At 54.9% G+C, this 17459-nt stretch overlaps 1 protein-coding gene across 11 annotated transcripts in view; it reads right to left on the minus strand.

The window, feature by feature from the left end:
* Nucleotides 1–17459, minus strand: part of MYO9B (myosin IXB) — an 82090-nt gene that overhangs the window by 12991 nt on the left and 51640 nt on the right. For 5 of the 11 annotated variants that reach the window (XM_037029019.1, XM_037029017.1, XM_037029018.1 and 2 more), the window contains exons 11-24: nt 16568–16689; nt 14737–14878; nt 14286–14490; nt 13513–13594; nt 12387–12476; nt 10929–11042; nt 9515–9554; nt 8474–8596; nt 7255–7335; nt 5474–5584; nt 4039–4161; nt 2645–2794; nt 2388–2554; nt 628–1488 (exon numbers count right to left, since the gene is read on the minus strand). In XM_037029019.1, coding sequence (XP_036884914.1) covers nt 628–1488; nt 2388–2554; nt 2645–2794; nt 4039–4161; nt 5474–5584; nt 7255–7335; nt 8474–8596; nt 9515–9554; nt 10929–11042; nt 12387–12476; nt 13513–13594; nt 14286–14490; nt 14737–14878; nt 16568–16689 — 2411 coding nt within the window. The remainder of the gene's footprint in view (nt 1–627; nt 1489–2387; nt 2555–2644; nt 2795–4038; nt 4162–5473; nt 5585–7254; nt 7336–8473; nt 8597–9514; nt 9555–10928; nt 11043–12386; nt 12477–13512; nt 13595–14285; nt 14491–14736; nt 14879–16567; nt 16690–17459) is intronic. The other 6 variants (XM_037029021.1, XM_037029026.1, XM_037029016.1 and 3 more) reach the window with 5 other exon arrangements.

A 17459-nucleotide genomic window follows, 5' to 3' on the forward strand; every position in this document is an offset into this window, starting at 1 on the left:
AATTCTATTGGCATCTCATGCGTGGAGACTAGGGAGGGACATTGCTCCGCACCCCAGTGCACGGGATACCCAGAGAGGGAGCTAGCCCCAGGTGCTGGCCCTAGAAGCACCTGTCCACCTCCACTCTTCTTTCCTTCGGTAAGTGGGCCTCTGGGACAAGGATCTGGTACTTGGAGTCACTGGTATTTGGCTAAATTAGGGTCAGGCAGGGTGAGTTGAGAGCTGGGTACTTTTCCTCCAGCCCCTGAATGAGTGTAACCCGCTCCCCCGCCATGAGGCCAGGTGCTTGCTCAGTGAACACAGCTGGTTTCAGTGGGAGACCCTAGGGCTTGGCATTCCATCAGTCCCCAGCAAGGTGGCTTTGGCAAGTGCCTCGTCCCTGCTGGACCTCTCCCTCCTTCCTTAGGGCCCCACCTATATGGTGTGAGCACTTGAACATGGAGCTACTCATGTGTTTTGGAAACACCTGCACCCTACAGTGCATAGGGCAGCCCCACCCAGTGAATAAGCCGGCCCCACGTGCTGTCATGCGAGGCTGGTCTTGCTGCCAGGCTTTGATGGTGAGTCCCCTGCCCTGCCCTGCCCTGCCCGCCCACCGTGCTCAGACGAAGGAGGCGTGGGGCTTACTCTGTGGGTGTGAGCGAGGCCACTGTGGGCCGGTGTCGATCGCTAAGGTCCAGGGACTGGCTCAGCATAGTGCTGGGGCTGGCAGAGGTCAAGTTCTTGCCCCGCCACAGCTCCACAGCATTAGCCAGCCGCTCGGAGGCCAGGTCCCGGTACCGCTGAATGTGGGTGGAGCCTCCAGGGCTATCAGGCCTGTCCTGTGCCCTTCCACTTGGCTTGCTTTTATCCTGGGGGATCTCAGGGGTGGTGCTGGGGGCTGGTGTGCTGGCCCTGGTGTCCAGAGCCAGGCTGGTGGGCCTTTCCGTGAAGTCCTGGGGCACTTGTGGGGTTTCTCTGGGCACAAGGCACACTGGCGTGGCATGTGGTGGTCCCTCGGGTGGATTTTCAGGAGCAGAGTTCTCCATATCCGTCCCTGTGTCTGAGGAGGCTTCATCTTCTCTGCTCTCCCTTCTGTCTTGGGGGAGGCACTCCTCCTGCTCTGGAGAAACCCTTCCTGAAGGTTCTCTGAGGGTGTTTTCATCTTTACAAGACTGGATGTGTTTATGCTGGAGTTCCACGTGCTCCAGTCCTCTCTGCCGCCGAGACTCGCGCTTCTCCCGGCTGCTGGGCGCTCTCTCGTGACCTTCAGTGGCGTTTTTCTGGGGTGAGGGAACCTTCTCTGGGCTGGGGTCCTCTGTCTCAGGGTGGAGGCTCTCTGCCGGGGGCTCGTGGCTCGGGGTCACCTCGGGCTCCAGTGTCGAATGCCCACTGTCCTCCGGTGGTTCCGGACCTGGCCCACTCGCTGCAGTGTCTTCTCTCAAGGCTTGCTGGGCTTCTCTCTCCTTCTCTTCCGCCTTCTGCTTCTCTGTGACCATCTGGCGGAAGCTGGTGCGAAGAGAGTAAAGGGCATGGGTTCAGGAACAAATGTACCTGCAGCTCCCAGAATCCACCCAGGTTGCTGGGGGCCTCTGCGCCATGCCCTGGTAAGACCCCTGTGCTACCTGTGGGCTAGGTTGGGGGGCCCAGGCACAGTCTTTGGCTTTCTCGGCTAGGAAAGGGGGACCCAGGGGAGTGGCCCTGTTCTCATGGCCATTTCTGCCCTGGGTTTGCCTGGCTAGTTCAGGAGTATCTTTGTTAGGTCTGTTGTGCCAGAGACCTGTTAAGAAACCCCTGAATTCTAAGCCCCAGCTGGCGTGGCTCAGTGGATTGAATACTGGCCTGTGAACCAAAGGGTTGCTGGTGTGATTCCCAGTTGGGGTACATGCCTGGGTTGCAGGCCAGGTCCCCAGTAAGGGGATATGTGAGAAGCAACCACACATTGACGTTTCTCTCCCTCTCTTTCTCCCTACATCTCTCTAAAATTAATAAATAAAATCTTTAAAAAAGGAAAGAAACCACTGAATCCCTGTGGGGCCCTGACCTGGCAGACCCCCAAGCTTCATGGGAGTGTGGTGGCAGGGGACCCCACCGTGGGCTGGTCCAGAGTGGCCTGAACCACTCCCTCTGAATCCCAGCGCTCGACTGACAGGCCTGGAGTGGGGAGGGGCAGGTGTCCCTAGCGGTGACCAAATGCCTCTGATGGTGACCTGGGCCTTTGCTGTAAGCACCACCCACCAGCCCGGGAAAGTCTCTCTGGAAATTATGTGCCCTGATAGCTGGACTCCCACCAGGCCCTTGCCAGCCTCCCTGCATCCAGAATGAAGTTCTGATAGCTCCACCTTCAGGCAGCTTGTGGGTGAGTAAACTTTTGGAACACTCTTGGGCGGGGGCAGGGCCTTATTCACCTCTTGCGCTGCAGGTACCCCCTGCAGAGGCTCTGCAGGCGGATGATGCCCTGTCTCCGGCGCTGGTAGGCCACCCGATGCCGGTAGCCCCTCCACATGGCCTGAAGGTACACGGCTGCCTGTGTCCTCTCCAGAGCCCGTCGAACGCGGTAGGACCGCCAGCAGGACTGAGGGCACAGCAGACGTTCATCACCATGGGGCCAGACGTGCATCACCATGGCTGCCCCCACACCCGGGCCCTTGGGCCCATTTGATACCTGGATGGTGATGGCGGCCCGCCTCATCTGTAGGAAGTGCCGGCGCTCCAGCACCATCCGGAACCAGCTCTGCAGGAGCAGGATCTTCCGTACCACCTCCCGGTGCAGCGTTGCCTGCAGGGCCTGCCGTTCCGTCTCCTTCAGGAAGACCTGGGGTTGTGGGCAGAGGAGGGCTCAGCGAGGACCCCAGAACCCCGGAGTCCAGGAGGCTTGTGCAGCTACCTTGGGAGTGCTGACTGATCTGACCAAGGGGAGTGTCTTTTATTTGTTTGCTTATTTTAAAAGGTTTTCTTAGAGACAAAGGAAGGGAGGGAAGAGGGAGAGGAACGTTGATCGGTTCCTCTCACACCCCCCAACCAGGGACTTGGCCTGCAACTCAGGCATGTGCCCCGACTGGGAATCGAACCAGCGACCTTTTCTGTGTGCAGGATGATGCCCAACCCCTTGAGCCACACCAGTCAGGGAGGAAAGCGTTTTTTTGAAATATATTGAGATAAATTCGTATAATATAAAACTGACCACGTACACAACTCAGCGGCACTCAGAGCACTCAGTGTTGTGCAGCCGTCACCTCTATCTAATCCAGAACATTTCGTCACCCCCAAAGGAGACCCTGTCCCAGTGAGCAGTCAACACCCCCTCCTTCTCTGACCCTGGCAACTGCTAATCTGCTTTCTGTCTTTATGGATTTGCTTATTCTAGATGTTTCACCTAAAAAGAATCACAAGCTATGTGGCCTTTTGTGTCTGCCTTCTTCCACTCAGTGTAATGCTTTCAAGGTTCATCCTTGAATCAGGGCTGAGGGACATCCCACTGTGTGGACAGACCACGTTCTGTTCCTACATTCATCCGCTCATCGATACTTGGGTTGTTTCTTCCTTGTGGAGATGGTGACTAATGCCACTACAAATACAAATTTATACCAGAATGTTTGAATACCTGTTTTTGGTTCTTTTAGGTCAATATTTGGAGAGGAATGGCTGGGTCACATGTGTTGGGGAACCATGAAGGGATTTTTCACATCACGTGAAATTATAACGGGGAGTTCATGTCAGGACTTGCTGGACAAGAAGCAGCCGGCACACACCCTGAGGTGGAAGGTGGTTTCTGGAGGGAGGACGAATGAAGGAACCTGCCTGACATGACAGTGGTCACAGCCCAGCCCCTGAATACCCCGTGGAATGATGTCGCCATCTGCTACCCACACGTGTGGAAACCGGAAGCAGGCCTGGTGCCTGAACCCCTGCTGCAGAGGTATAAGAAATAACGTGCTGGGTCCCACAAAACACACTGTCTCAGCAGAGTCCCTTATGTTTCAGTGGCTGACCCAGGACCATGCGAGTACCCTGTGCATGATGGAAGGCAGGGTGTGGGTCTGGGGGGGCGATGCTGACCTTGGTCTTTCCGATCTGGTAGTTCCTCTTGTCCACGTTCATCTTCTCTAGCAGGGCCGAGATCACCTCCCTACAGGGCTTGGTGTTCTTGGGCAGTAGCACCTGGAACTGCTCTGTGAAATCCTGGGTGGTTTCGGTTGAGAGAAGAGAATCCAAGTAAATGCCACCAAGAAGGATGACAGCTCTCTCATTAAGCCGAGTTTCTGAAGCTGAAACTTGGTTTGATGTAAACAGTATTGAAGAAGCTAAAACCTTGGACTTTCCAAAATTATCTAAAACTCAGGGAAAACTGTTGCAGACACAGAGCACTGGACCTTCCAGTCAGCTGGTAAGTGGCTACCCAGGGCCTGCGGGTACTGGCATTGCTGGGGAGGGTGCTGGGGGTGGGGCCATCCTTGTGGGGCTCACAGTCTACCACTCGTTAGAGGGCTGGATCCTAATGGGAGGACGCGCCTTTTAAGAAAACAATTATGTTAAATTCAAAGAGCCAGTCATTAGTAAAACACACTAGCATTTATTTTCTCCCTTTTCTGTAATTTTGCCTTTCCTACTTACATAGAGTCAGAAAAATGGCATTTCCATTCTGTGGACAAGAAAAGAAAGGTGCAGCATGGTGAAGCTATGTCCCCAGGGCCATACGGGGAAGCCTAAATAGGCTACCACCTCCGGCTTTGGGGCCAGCACTCACTCAAGCACCACCCAACTGGTACCAGCTGGTGTTATGAAGCCAGAGGTCTCAATCCAGGCCATGATGACCAATGGGGACATTTGGCAATGTCTGGAGACATCTTGAGTTGTCACAACTTGGGGGCAGAAGGTGAGTGTGCTACTGGCATAGAGTGTGCGGAGGCCAGGGATGTCGTTCCACACCTTACAGTGCCCAGGATGGCTGTACCCCGGAGAAGGACGCAGCCCCGTGAGTCAACGGTGCCGTGACTGAGGAACTGCTCTACAACTTGGTCTTCAATGTGAAGTTACTAATGATCCCTTGTGTTTCAAGAATGCCCGGGAGCCATCTCTGAGGCCAACATTTCCCTGGACCTCAGCTTCCGTATCGGGAAAACAGGAACCAGGGCCCTGTTGCTGCTGGTTGGCAGAATAAAAGTGTTGGGTATAAAAACGTCCGCCACAGATGGTGCTCAGCAAAGGGCAGCGCTGCACAGGGATCTGTGTGTGCAAATCCCTCTTCCCTGCTTGGTTTCAAGCCTCTGTAGCTTTTAAGGCTTGGCTTGGGCCCAGCCACCTCCTCTGAGGAAACCTGCCCTCCTATGACAGAGAATGATCTGGTACAAATGCCAGTGGTCCCGGGAGGGGAAGCCCTAGTGTAAGGTAACCTGACAGGTTCTCGCTAAAGGGCAGTATTCTCTCTGGAACTGGAGGTGGCCGGCCCTCGGCCCTCCACTGCGTTGTAGGCGGCCGCACCTGTTCAGCCTACCTGGAACGTGTACTTGGCACTGTAGCCGGACCTGCGGATCCGCACGGTCTCGAGCATGCCTGTGTAGCGCAGCTGCTGCAACACCAGCTCCTCATCGAAGCACAGCTCTTTCTGAAACAGGATGCAAGTCATCAGGGCAGGTGCCCAGGGGCAGACGCCCAAGCATGTGGCTGGGGCTGGGGAGCCATGGGACAAGATCCCGCGGGATTCCAGATGTGGACATGGTCTGAAACATGTGCGGGCCCTGGCTGCTGTGGAACAGTCCTGAGCACGGCAGCTGTGGGCACCTGACATCCACCTTTCCTTGCTCCAGGCACACATTTCAGAATAAAGAGGAGGCTGGTTAGCAGCAGGGCGCGGGCAGTCTCTTTTCTAGAAAACCTGGTACCCGATCTGTTCTAAGCCCTGTTGTGCAGGAGACAGATGTCACTCCTTACCACCCCAATTCAGGCTTATGTGCTGCAAAGAGTTCTTTCCTAAGGACCCTGACCCAGACTTGTGCTGAACCTGTGCTCTGTGCCAGGCATCAGAGTGAGTACTGGGGATTCCATGGGGAGGAAGACACAGTCTGGGGGTGCAGTGCGGAGCCAGGTGCACATGTGAAGCAGGTGGATGCTGCTGGGGCCCCTGCGAGAGGTATCACAGGACAGGGGACCCTGAGCTGACTGCTGGGGAGGTGGGTGGGAAAAGATGGGTGAAGGCCCAGAGAAGGAGGGGGTGGCTGAGGGGCTGACAAGGGTATAGGCATCTGCCTGCTGCTACAGGGGCAAGGGGAAGGGGGGTCCGGGAACGACGCTGGCTCAGGGGCTTCGGAGCTCAGGGGCATGGCCTCCATACCCATGGTGTTATTATAAGTAGATGGAGAGGAGGGAATGGCATGGGGGCGGTGCTGTCACAGCTGGGTGGAAAGGAGGTGCCTTTTCCAGTATCTGGTGGGCCCTTAGAAGCTAGGGATGCTGCTTAATACCCTATAATGCACAGGACAGCCCTCTAACTCAAATAACCATCTGCTGGCATGGCCCCTGCTCAGAGCAAGTGATGATGGAGCATTTTCCGGGTTTCCCAAAGGTGAGGTTAGAATCCCTGATGGAGGAAGGCCCAGAGTCTATCATCAGAAGAACAGGGGCAAAGACCTTCCCCAAGACACCCCTGGGAGAACTGGAAGGCAGGAAGGGAGAGGAGCAGAGGACGGAAGCCATGGCCCCTGGCAGGGAGAAGCCAGGCTGTCATTAGTGGAGCGCCCCAGGAATAGGGGAGAGCCAGGGGAACAGGCAAAGTAGAGATAAGGGGTGTGGGAAAAGACAGCCACAGGGGTCCCTGGCCCAGGGGTCACTTGAGCCAGAGCAGGAGCCTAGATCCCAAACAACCCCCAGCAAAGTGCCAACAGCCCCTGGGGTAAGAGAAGCTGGCATCGAGGGCTGAGTCTGCCGCCAGCCTGCTTCTGAATGAGCAGCAGACTGTGTGCCCCTGTGGCACGACCTCGGCCCCTTCCTCTAGGTACACTGTGCACTGGTCGCTTCTGGGATGTGTCTGAAGAGCACCCAAGACCCGTTCCACCTTGAGCAAACCTTCTCCAGGGCCCTGCCATGCTCCGGAAGACAGCTCTGCTGTGGCTGCCCTTGCTGCCTGCTGCCAACCCCCATTCCCCACCGCTGGCCCAGCCCTGTGTATGGTTCCCAGAACCTATGTGAATACTTGGGTCCTTGAGGCCTTCCCTGCCCGGTCCCCCCTCGGCCAGCAGACCTCGGCCCTCACCTCCCCGAGATGAGGACGTTGCTCACCTTCTCGGCGTTGGAGCGGATGCAGCGGATAAAGAAGGGCTCTGCCTTTCCTAGTGCCTCCAGGAGCTTGTTGAGGGACGTCTGGGGAAAGAGAAACCGGGTGCTGAGCTGAGATTCCCTGTGCTCACCTCTCAGTGACAGGGGATCCGGTCGCCTGCCTGTATCACCTGAGGGGGTCTGTGCCGATGAGGGATATGGGGGGTTAGAGCTGGACATTCTGACGGGAAGCTGCGCTACCCTGGGGAGCCCCGAGGGAGTTATGGGGTCCCTGTGGCTAAGAACCACCATCTTCCTAGGTCATCCAGTTCTCTCTGCTTCAGGTAGCAGGTGGGGAGAGGACCAGAAAAACTCTTTCAGGGGATTTAAAACATGTGTCAGGCTCAGAGGGACCGTGTATGCAGTGACTTCTGTCTTTGGCCTGCTATTTCCAAAGGGGGCTTGTGGGACCTCCGACATGAGATACCTGTAAAGGAAGCCGCGGCGGGCACAGAAGACTCAGACGTAAAAGAGAGAGAAGGAATGAGAAAACCTAATGGAAAGAGTCAGCAGCCACTAGACTCCTCCCAAAAGTGTCCCCACATTTTCTAGCAGCAAGGGACAAAACGGAAGACACGAGCAAAGGACACACTGAGCAAAGCTCAGTGGTTACGTTAAGGAACATGCTAACTCGTGATCTTTTTAAACTCGGTGTTCTCAACCAGGGGTGATTCTGTCTCCCCTGGAGCATTGGGCAATGTCTGGAGACCTCCTGGTTGTGCCACAGCTGGAGGACGCTGCTGGCAACTGGTGAGTGGAGGCCAGTGACACTGTCCGACACTCCATCCTGCACAGGATGGCCCCCACCAGGGTGAATGATCTGGCCCCAGCCGCCACACACTGCCAGGGGCGGGAATCCTGGGACAACGTTGGCTGTTGGTGTTGAGTTTCTTTCTTTTTTAAAAAAGAGATTTTATTTACTTATTTTCTTTTTTAGAGAGAGAGAAAGAGGAAAAAAGAGAGGGAGAGAAACATGGATGTGCGGGAGATACATTGACCCACTGCCTCTCACACACCCACTACCGGGACCTGGCCTGCAACTCAGGCATGTGCCCTGACTGGGAATCGAACCAGCCACCCCCCTTTGGTTCACAGGCCCAACACTCAATCCACTGAGCCACACCAGCCAAGGGCCCATGTTGAGTTTCTTTTGGCTGAGCTAGGTGAGCGATGGGCCACCCACCTGGAACTGGGCACTGATGCTTGGTGGCTTTTTCTTCTTGTGCAGGTGCAGCAGGGACTTGGTGGTACGGTCATGCAGGGTCATACTGATGATGAGCTTCAGGGACTTAGAGTCCAGCAGGTTCTAAAACAGACAGACTGGGTCTGGCCTGCCCTCCTGAGGCCCCAACAGGTGCCAGGAGGCATTGATTCTGGAGAGGAAAACACCCCTGGGGGCCAGGCTCTCAGTACTGGTCTCATGACTGTGCTACCAGAAATTGGGGCAGGTAGGCCTGACAGGGCGGAGCCTGGGCTGTGTCTGTTGAATGGCACTGGCGTTGGGAGGCTGAGTACAGCCTCTTTTGAGGCCCGAGGGCCTGGAGAGCCAGGGCCGAAGAGCACAGCCTTCCTTCTGCGCAGCTCAGGGGTCGCCAGCTGCCCCTTTCTATTGGCTGACAAGAAGGACGCGCACTGGCCCCTCTGCTAGAGGCTGTTCTTACTCTTCTACCAATTTCGTAATCCATCTGCATGCTGCACGTGGAGATGAGACAGGGCACCTGGGTGCACATTACCCAGTCCCAGGGTCTCGGCTACCCCCGCCCAGCGGGACCGCCCTGGCTGAATGGCCTCTTCTCCCTGGATACCCAGGAGGTGTAGGGTCTGCTGGAGGTGGCTGGCAGCTAAAGACCCCTGATGTGGGGCAGGACCACCGAAGGGTCTGTTGCCTCTGAGCAGCATAAATTCTGGTGCCGTTTGTGCTCCCTGTGGACCAGGCAGAGCCCCTCCCCCGCCCCTCTCAGGCAGACAGTGAGTTCCCCTCTGTATACCACCTGTGCAAATTCTACTTTGAAGAAACCCAAACACCACCACCTCCAAATCGTCTCAATAGGAGATAATTTGGGGTGGTGGTGAAGAAGGAGATGAGGGGAAGAGGAAGGAAGGAAGGAAGGAAGTCAGAGAAGTTAAAAGCTGCCCCCGCCCCCATTTTCCGGAAGATGACTTGAGCCAGGTGCTCTAGACAGACGAGAGCAAGGCAGCGTTAGATGGCGTCGCAGGCGTTTACCTTTGGAATGATCTGCTTTTGTTTGGTACCTTTACTTTTCCTGTCAAAAACATTAAAAATGCTTTTGTGAACACAAGGAACATGGGATCTGGATCTGGGTTAGTTCAGCAAGCCACGCCTGGCAGGTTAGAAGGAGCGAGTGCAGAGAGGAAGGAGTTGAGAAGCACAAGTGCAACGAGGTCACTGCCGCAGCCTCTCCCAAGGACCAGTCAGTGTTCTACTGGCTTGTGCGCCGGGCTCCCCTGGGTGACAGGGGCATCTGGTCTGGGGGCCCCCTGGATGCCCAGGGAGCCGGACAGGCAGGCTGGTAATCTATATGGCAGAACATGCATCTGTACAGGGCTGGCTCCGGGGGAGCTGATGGGTCTCACGAGGATGGGACACCCCATGTAGAGCTCTGAGGGACCCTGCAGGATTCACTGCCTACCAGGCGCCCCAGCTGTATTTGCTGCATGTTGGCAAACTTGAAGTAGGCCCACAGAACTCCCTGCCGGGCCCCCTGCCCTGCAGAACACTAAATGGGGCCTGGGGTGGGGCGCCTCTTGGACTAGCGCTGGCTCAGAGTTAAAAATGAAAGCCGATCTTTTGGCTGAGAATGGAGGGAAGGCCCCCAGACTGTCCAACACTTTATGGAAACAGAAGAAAAAAATGTTAAAAAAAAAAACCCAAAAAACCCCAGAGCCTGGCTCGTTTTGAGGAACTGTGGAGGCGATAGGCCCCTCAGGTCTGCACAGTGCGCGGCTGAGAGGCTCTAACGCATCAGGTTTCAACGTGATCCCCGGGGGGTGGGGTGGAAGAGGCCCAGTAAAAAGGCATTTGGAAGCAGGCTCCCTTGTGGGTACGAGCTGCGCTCTCAGGCAGCCCTGGTGGGTCGGTTGGCCCTCTGCCTGGGGCTGTGCACACGAACATCGTCACCCCTGCTTTGTAGGTGGAGGCCGAAAGCTTGCAGCGCTTGGGCCAGGCGGTGATCAGGAGGGAGTCTGGGTCCAAACCTAGTTTATGTGGCTTCTGGGTCCTTCCTACCACATCACACCGCTGTCTACACAAAGCAGGGCCTCAAAATCACATGTCCTACTTCCGACAGCTTCTTTATGAGCTCAGTGGCAAAGGGGGAAGAAAGAAGAAAGCCTTGTTCTGTGTGTCTGGGGGAAATCTAGACTTAGACACTTGGTGCAAGGCGCATTCCTGCGAAGCTGTGCGGGACACCAGGGAGCTGGTGGGGATCTGGGCCACACAGACCCTGGGGCGGGCGTGTTACGAGGGCCACTGAACTGAGCAACTGCTGGTGTGGGAAAGGAACCACGGGACAGAGCGCAGCGCTTGCAGTGGCTGATTCAGCGTTTGGGTCCCGGGAGTGGGGGAGGCAGTTGTTGCACTTGTGGGGCGAGGCACCCGCAGCCTTGGGAGGACTCACAGGATGAAGGTGCGGGGTTTCTGGAGCCGACTGAGGGACTGGAGAAGCCTACGGGGGTCCTCACCCTGCCAGGGCAATCCTTTGATGGTCTTGATGATTTGGTCATGCAAATCGCTGAGTGAAGGGGTGGAGGGGTACAGTGATAGAAAGGAGACCAAGTTAGAGCAGCGGGCCCTCCACCTTGGGGTCCCTGGCACGGTCGGGACTGTCCCTAGGCCACTGGAGCCCAAACATGCAGCTGGGGACGCCTGCTCACTGCTGTCTCTCCCTCTTGCACCGAGAAGGTGGGGGGAGTTCAGGTGGGAGCGGCCCCATCCCAAAGCGGATCCCCCTCCTCTGGGGGAGCCCGGGCCACTTCAGTCCCAGTGGATATTGCTACACGGTTTCTCACGTCATTGAAAAAGGCCTCCCGTGGAAGAGCCTTTTGGAGTCTGTGAAGAGCATCAGGGGAGGCTGAAAACAGAAGGGGGTTCTCTGAAGAAGATGAGTTTCTCTCAATTCTGTGGCCACATGTCAGCCTCCTTGTTACCACCCTCCTTAAAATGGCCTTGGGAAGAATAAGTTGAAATTCACGTAGGGGTTCTCAACCAGGGTGATGTTGTCCCATCCCCTCCCCACTGGGGACACTTGGTTGTCACGTGGGGGGCACATAGGAGAAACACCACTGGCACCTGGTGGGTGGAGGCCAGGAATGCTGCTCAACCCTCCACGGAGCGTATGACGGTCCCTGCCCCAGAGTGACCGGCACAGAGCAGAGGGTGGGAAACCCTGGCTGCAGGAGACCTTTACCCCGGAAGAGCTCAGTCTCATCAGCTTCGGTTTGTTCAATGACTGTGGGCTCAGGTTCAGATCTGAGAGTACGTTCTAGGCCCATGCTCTGGCACTGGTGTGTGACAATGAGAAGAACTTAGAGGCAAAAACCGAGTGCTCTGAAAAAAAGATATTTGTGGAGGATGTCTAGCTGACAAATGTCTTTGACAGACCTTCAGAAGTGAGGTAGCAATGACTGCAGAATGAAGACGGGAGGTTCTGGTTTTGTTTCAAATTCCTTATTCCGATTAGTTTAAGTGCATGTTTAAGCTCTGGGCAGTTGGCCTGGAAAGACCCCGACCGGCAGCCCCCGTGTGTTCCATGCACCATGCCCGGCTGGACAGCCTCACTTACCTCCGCTCCCTCGCCCTCCAGGGAGGCACAGAGGGCAAAGACAACAGAGCAGTCACGTTCACTTCCACGCCCTGAGCAGTCAGTGCAGCAGCCAGGGCTCTGGACAAGGCCTGTGGCTTCCACCTGTAACTCCCTAACTTGACAGAATGTGGTGAGAGTGCCCCTGCGGGACCCGGCACCTGGGTGCTCCCTGAGCCCTCTCTCCTGGCCCTGGACGCTGCACTGAGAGCCGAGGGGCCAGCTCCTCTGTTGTGCCTCCCTGGTCTTGGGTTCGAAGGCCCTTGCTCTACTTACTTCTTGCTTTCATAGAAAGCAAAGATGTCCTCAAAAGCGTTAATATCGAACTCCTCAGAGCCGTCAACTGAGAAATCTAGCATTGAGACACTGAAAGGGAGAATCTGTATAAACTAAACACGCTCCAGGGGTGCGACCCACAGCCCGGGGGGCCAGGCCCTGGGGCGACTGACGCCGCTTCAGCGACTGCCAGCTGGGGGCCACCTTTCAGTCTTTGCAGGAAGAAAAACCAAAATAACCCATAAGCAAGTAGGGGGAATACGTGGTTTTTCCCTCATCTCCTTTTGGATGGAAATGCCGATTTAAAAACACCACCTTTTTAAAAGCAGGGAAAAGACTCTCTGTGCTTTCAGGCAAACAAAATCCAGTCACTTACCCAGGTGTAAGTTCTACCTTCACACTTTTATGTATCTCTTAAAGTCATTGCGAAGGGCACAAAAACAAAATAACTTTTTGATGTCCAAAAATGTGGTGACTTACTCCTTGGGGATTTGTGTCGAGAAAAAAGCCAGGGACTCTCGGTTGCCCCAGGGCCTTGGCACGTGCTGCCCTCACTGCCTGCCTCATCTGGCTCAAACGGTGCCCCTCTCTGGCTCTGTCACCACCTTAGTCATCTGTCTGGTGTGGCCTTTTTCACCCCACCTTCCTGGGAGCATGGGCCTGATCACTTTTACAATTAGTACAAACTGGGTTGTGCGAAGGGCCGCACTGTTAAGTGGCCGCAAACACCCCACCTATCTAATGTGCAACAAGGAGGTGTCGGCGTTTCCGACTGAAGTGCCCCAGCAGACCTGGCCAGGCTGAGGGAGGAAGTGCTTCTAAACCAAGCCTGCTGTTTGGGGGGGACCGGTGGTCCCTCTGCCCCACCTGACAACTGCCCCAATGTGACCACGGAAAGGATCCTGCATAAACGGAGCCGCCCACATCTTCCTAAAGCAGATGACAAGCAAGGCCTGGCTGCAGAAAAGTGGCGGCCGGGTGCCATCTGCTTCTGGGTCTTTTGGGTTCAAGCAGGTGCTGGGTATGGACACCCCTAGGCTGGGTCCAGGGGATGGGGGTCTGGCACTGGTTCTAACAACACTGCTGCCTACCAGTTACGGCTGGGACAAATCAAGGTATTGCTCACCGGTATAGCTTTTCCGAGGGGGTGGTGACTGCTCTCTGTAGCTCTCCTGGGTGACTTCGGATGCCAGGGCTGCTCAGTGCTGCTGGGAACACAGTAAGATGGACTTGGGGTCTGAGGGTCACCTGGAGCGTGAAGGCCTTTGTCTCTTCTCCAGGCTGCAGTCCTGACTTGAACCCATCTTAAAGGAACAACCTGATACTCCAATGTGGGCAGAAGTAGGGAACCGTGAAGTGTCTGATCCCCAAACAGCAACCTTTTATTCCTGTTTCTCATAAAGGCCCTAACCCTTCGGTCCTCCTTCTCGTCAACGCCCTGGGTGAAGTGAAGTCCCATGGCTGGTGCCTGGAGCCCCGTGGCCCTAAGGGAACCACTTAACAATTCTGGGCCCCAGGTTGTCACAGAAAAACAGGGATACACCTTCCTGCTTTGTGAGGGTGATGATGTTAAATTACATGCCTGTCTTGGCTGGGGAGCTCAGTTGGTCAGTGTTGTCCTGGTAAGCCAAGGTTTTGGGTTCAATCCCTGGTCTGGGCACAGACAAGATCAACCAATGAGTGCATAAATAATCGGAACAAAAGTTGATGTTTCTCTCTCTCTCAAATCAATAAAGGAAAATTTAAAAGATTAAACACGTGGTAGAGTTTCTAATAGATGATGAACAAGTCCTGGAACTGGGGAGGCTGTGGCTGCACACCACTGTGAAGGTGCTGACTGCCACTGGGAGGTGCACTTCAGAGTGGACTCCTAAAGGTGACTGGGCCTCCCCCACATACCTGAGGCCTGCTCGGCCCTCTCGGCCCGCAGGCGTCCGGCCTCCCGGAGCACGGCCATGGCCCGGATGGCGGCCCGAAGCATGGCCCAGCGGAACACTGCCACCGGGTCCATGCCGATGAGCTCCCGCACATAGGAGCTGTCACTGCCCCGCAGAAGAGCCACGATGTCTGGCCGCATGTAGTCCATGTTCTTCTCCCGGAAGTCCTGGTGGGGGAAGAGGCAGTCACTCACTGGTGTTAGGACGGGAAGGGCTGGTGATGGGCTGGGACCCAGCATCACAACAGACATGGTTTCTGTCTGTGGAGCTGCGGATGTGGGGTCAGGTCTGAGCACCCCAATACCGTGCCCAGCATGACTGATCTAAAGTGGGTGGACCAAGAAAGACCAGAGTGAGAGGACCTCCAGATGACCCATGTGAATCTTTTCCCACCTTGTGGGCCTGACTCGTACCTTAATCTGGTACTTCACCTTCCCGGCGAAGTGCTGAATGATGAACGCTGGCTCCATGATGGGAGTGCCGAGGAAGTACCTGTTGTCCTCATGCTGCTGTTTGAACTTGGCCAGCAGGGTCTGGCTCGTGGCGTGGGGGAAGCTAGAAAGAAGATTCGAAACTGTTAGTTGCAAGAACGGTGGGGATCATCCACTCTGCATGGAGGTTACAGGTCTTTTGCCACCGAGTCAGGCAGGCATGTGGACTGGGCTGCGCTGGGTGTTGAGGCTGAGGCCCAGACACCTGCAACCGGGTATGAAGGGGCCAAGAGCAAAAGGACGCACTCAGGGCTGTGGAGTGAGCTCAGAGTGGGGCAGAGAGATGAGTGGGACTTGGACCCACCACAGGCAGCTTCCAGGAGCGATCCCAGGACAGGGTGACTCTGGCTTTGGATTCACCTGTGTCTGGATGCAGTGTCTTGGAAGGGGTCTTGCCTGGGCTCCGTTAGAGGGAGGGGAGTGGGGGCAGAATAAGGCACCCGTGGTGCCTATTTCTGCCTTCCAGGAAGGCTATGCCGCGGCTGGCTTTGGCACGTCCTGCCTGTGCTCATCCAGCCTTGCCGCAAACACAGCAGCACAACATGCCTCTGAATCCCAACATTGGGGTTTGATGGGGGGCAGGGGGTGGGTGTCGAAGGGGAAGATCCTATAGCCACTAAGCGCATCATTTCCAAGGCTGCAAAAAGGGTGTGGAAAGTGAGAGACCTGCTCATGTGGTTGTCTGGATAAACAATGTACTATTTTAGAAAATCCAAATCAATGTAAAAAATAATCCCTAATGAATTAAAATGACCGGATTTTCAACAAAGACAGATTTGACCCTGCTGGGCCGGGGCCTGCCTACCATACCTCCCCCACACGCAGGTCTGGGAGTTTCCTAGAAGGGACGGTTGAGCTAGCCCTTCCTAGCACCCTGCCCTTTCTCGCCTGTAGGTTTTCTCTTTGGATTATGGTTGAACGGACCTGTCTGTCCCTGCCCTGGATGGGGAGTTGGTGTGAGGCAGGAGGTGAGCCTGACTGTTCCAGACCCACAGGGGCCTCAGCAGCACTCGAGGGCCCATTAAAGGGGGGTTAATAAAAAGACATGTCCTGATACCTGGAAGCTGCGAATGTGACCTGATTTGGAAATAGGGCCTTGGTAGATGTAGTTGAGTTAAAATGAGGTCATGAGGGTGGGCACTAATCCAGTACGACTGGGCTCTTTGTAAGACGAGGAGATGAGACACTGACAGGCAGAAGGGATGGCGATAGGACCACAGAGGCAGACGTGGGGCAATGTGGCCGAAAGCGAAGGATATCTGGGGCTGCTAGAAGCTGAAAGAGGCAAGCATTCGCCCCTAGAACCTTCAGAGGGAGTGCGGCCCTGCCAACACCCCCCGATACTGATTTTGGACTTCTGGCCTCTAGAACTGTGAGGGAATACATTTCTATTGTTTTCAGCTGCCCTGCTGTGGCCATTACAACAGCCGCAGTAAGGGAATTTCAGTGACTGCAGCTGGGTGACAAAGCGTGAGACACCTTATAAATATCCCTTCCAGCCTTCATCACATCCTGGGGACAAGGGGTGCCAGGCTCTGCAGAGAGTGGGTTTCTGGGCCCTGATGCCACACACTGCCCTTTGCAAAGATGCACCAACCGCATTCCCAGCTTCTAGGCTCAGGCTCCATGGTCCTTTCCCAAGAACTCTCAGGTGTGTGTTCTTGGGATGTGCAGATTTGGGGTAAGGCTCTGGGGGCTGAAAAACTGGACTGTGTGCCTGGGTTTGTGGACACGCTGGGACATGGACACTTACTTGCTTTCTTCATCCAGCAGATAGAAGAGGCCGGTGGGCTTCTTGCTGATCAGATGGATGCAGCCGACGTTGTCTGTGTAGTCGATGTTGTGCCACGAGATCCCTTCACTCTGGTATTCTTCCTGCAGGGTTTGGGCGGGGCATCCAGTGAGCTTGCTATTTCACGGCCTTATAATGTTTGCACAGCGCGCGTTACATGTATGCACAGTGGGCAAAAGTAGGTTTCCAGCTGTGAGTGTACTGTGCCGCCGATTCAACGAAGCTACCGTTAACAGTCGTAACCTGTGTGTGCTTTTCCACACCAAGAACTGGAAACCTGCTTTGCCCACCCCTGTGTTTATGCATGCATGTATCTACACATAGATGTGTAAGTAACAGAATACATATTATACCAACAGAAGTGCACCAAGCATTATATAAGGCTATTACATAAGTTAATAATTAGCAAAATGAAACAATGCACATTCTCAAACGTTTCTCACAGTGAGGTGCTTAGCCTCACACTCAAAGCCTCCCAGGAGTCAGCAAACTTTCTCTGTAGGGAGCTAGACTGTAAATATGCTAAATTCTACTAGTTAGCTGATATCTGTCACAATTACTCAATTTTACTGCTGTGGCTTGAAAGCAGCTAGGGAACAGCTGTGTCCATGTGCCAATAAAGCTTTATTTATAAAAATAGGCAGTGGGGCTGGATTTGACCCCTGGGCCTCTGCTCAGGAGCTGCAATATCTGTAACAGTCATGTAATGTAAGTGACTTACAAAACTTCAAATTCACCTGTCACATTTTAAAATGTAAAAACAAACAAGTGAAGGTAACTTTAATAATATACTTAATTTAACTCTCTATATTAAAAGCTTTGCAAATCACTGTCTATTTTGCTCTTCCCGCAC

Source organism: Sturnira hondurensis, unplaced genomic scaffold (genome assembly GCF_014824575.4).
Source record: "Sturnira hondurensis isolate 20B ecotype Veracruz unplaced genomic scaffold, ASM1482457v3 Scaffold0020119, whole genome shotgun sequence".
Classification (NCBI taxonomy): domain Eukaryota; kingdom Metazoa; phylum Chordata; class Mammalia; order Chiroptera; family Phyllostomidae; genus Sturnira; species Sturnira hondurensis.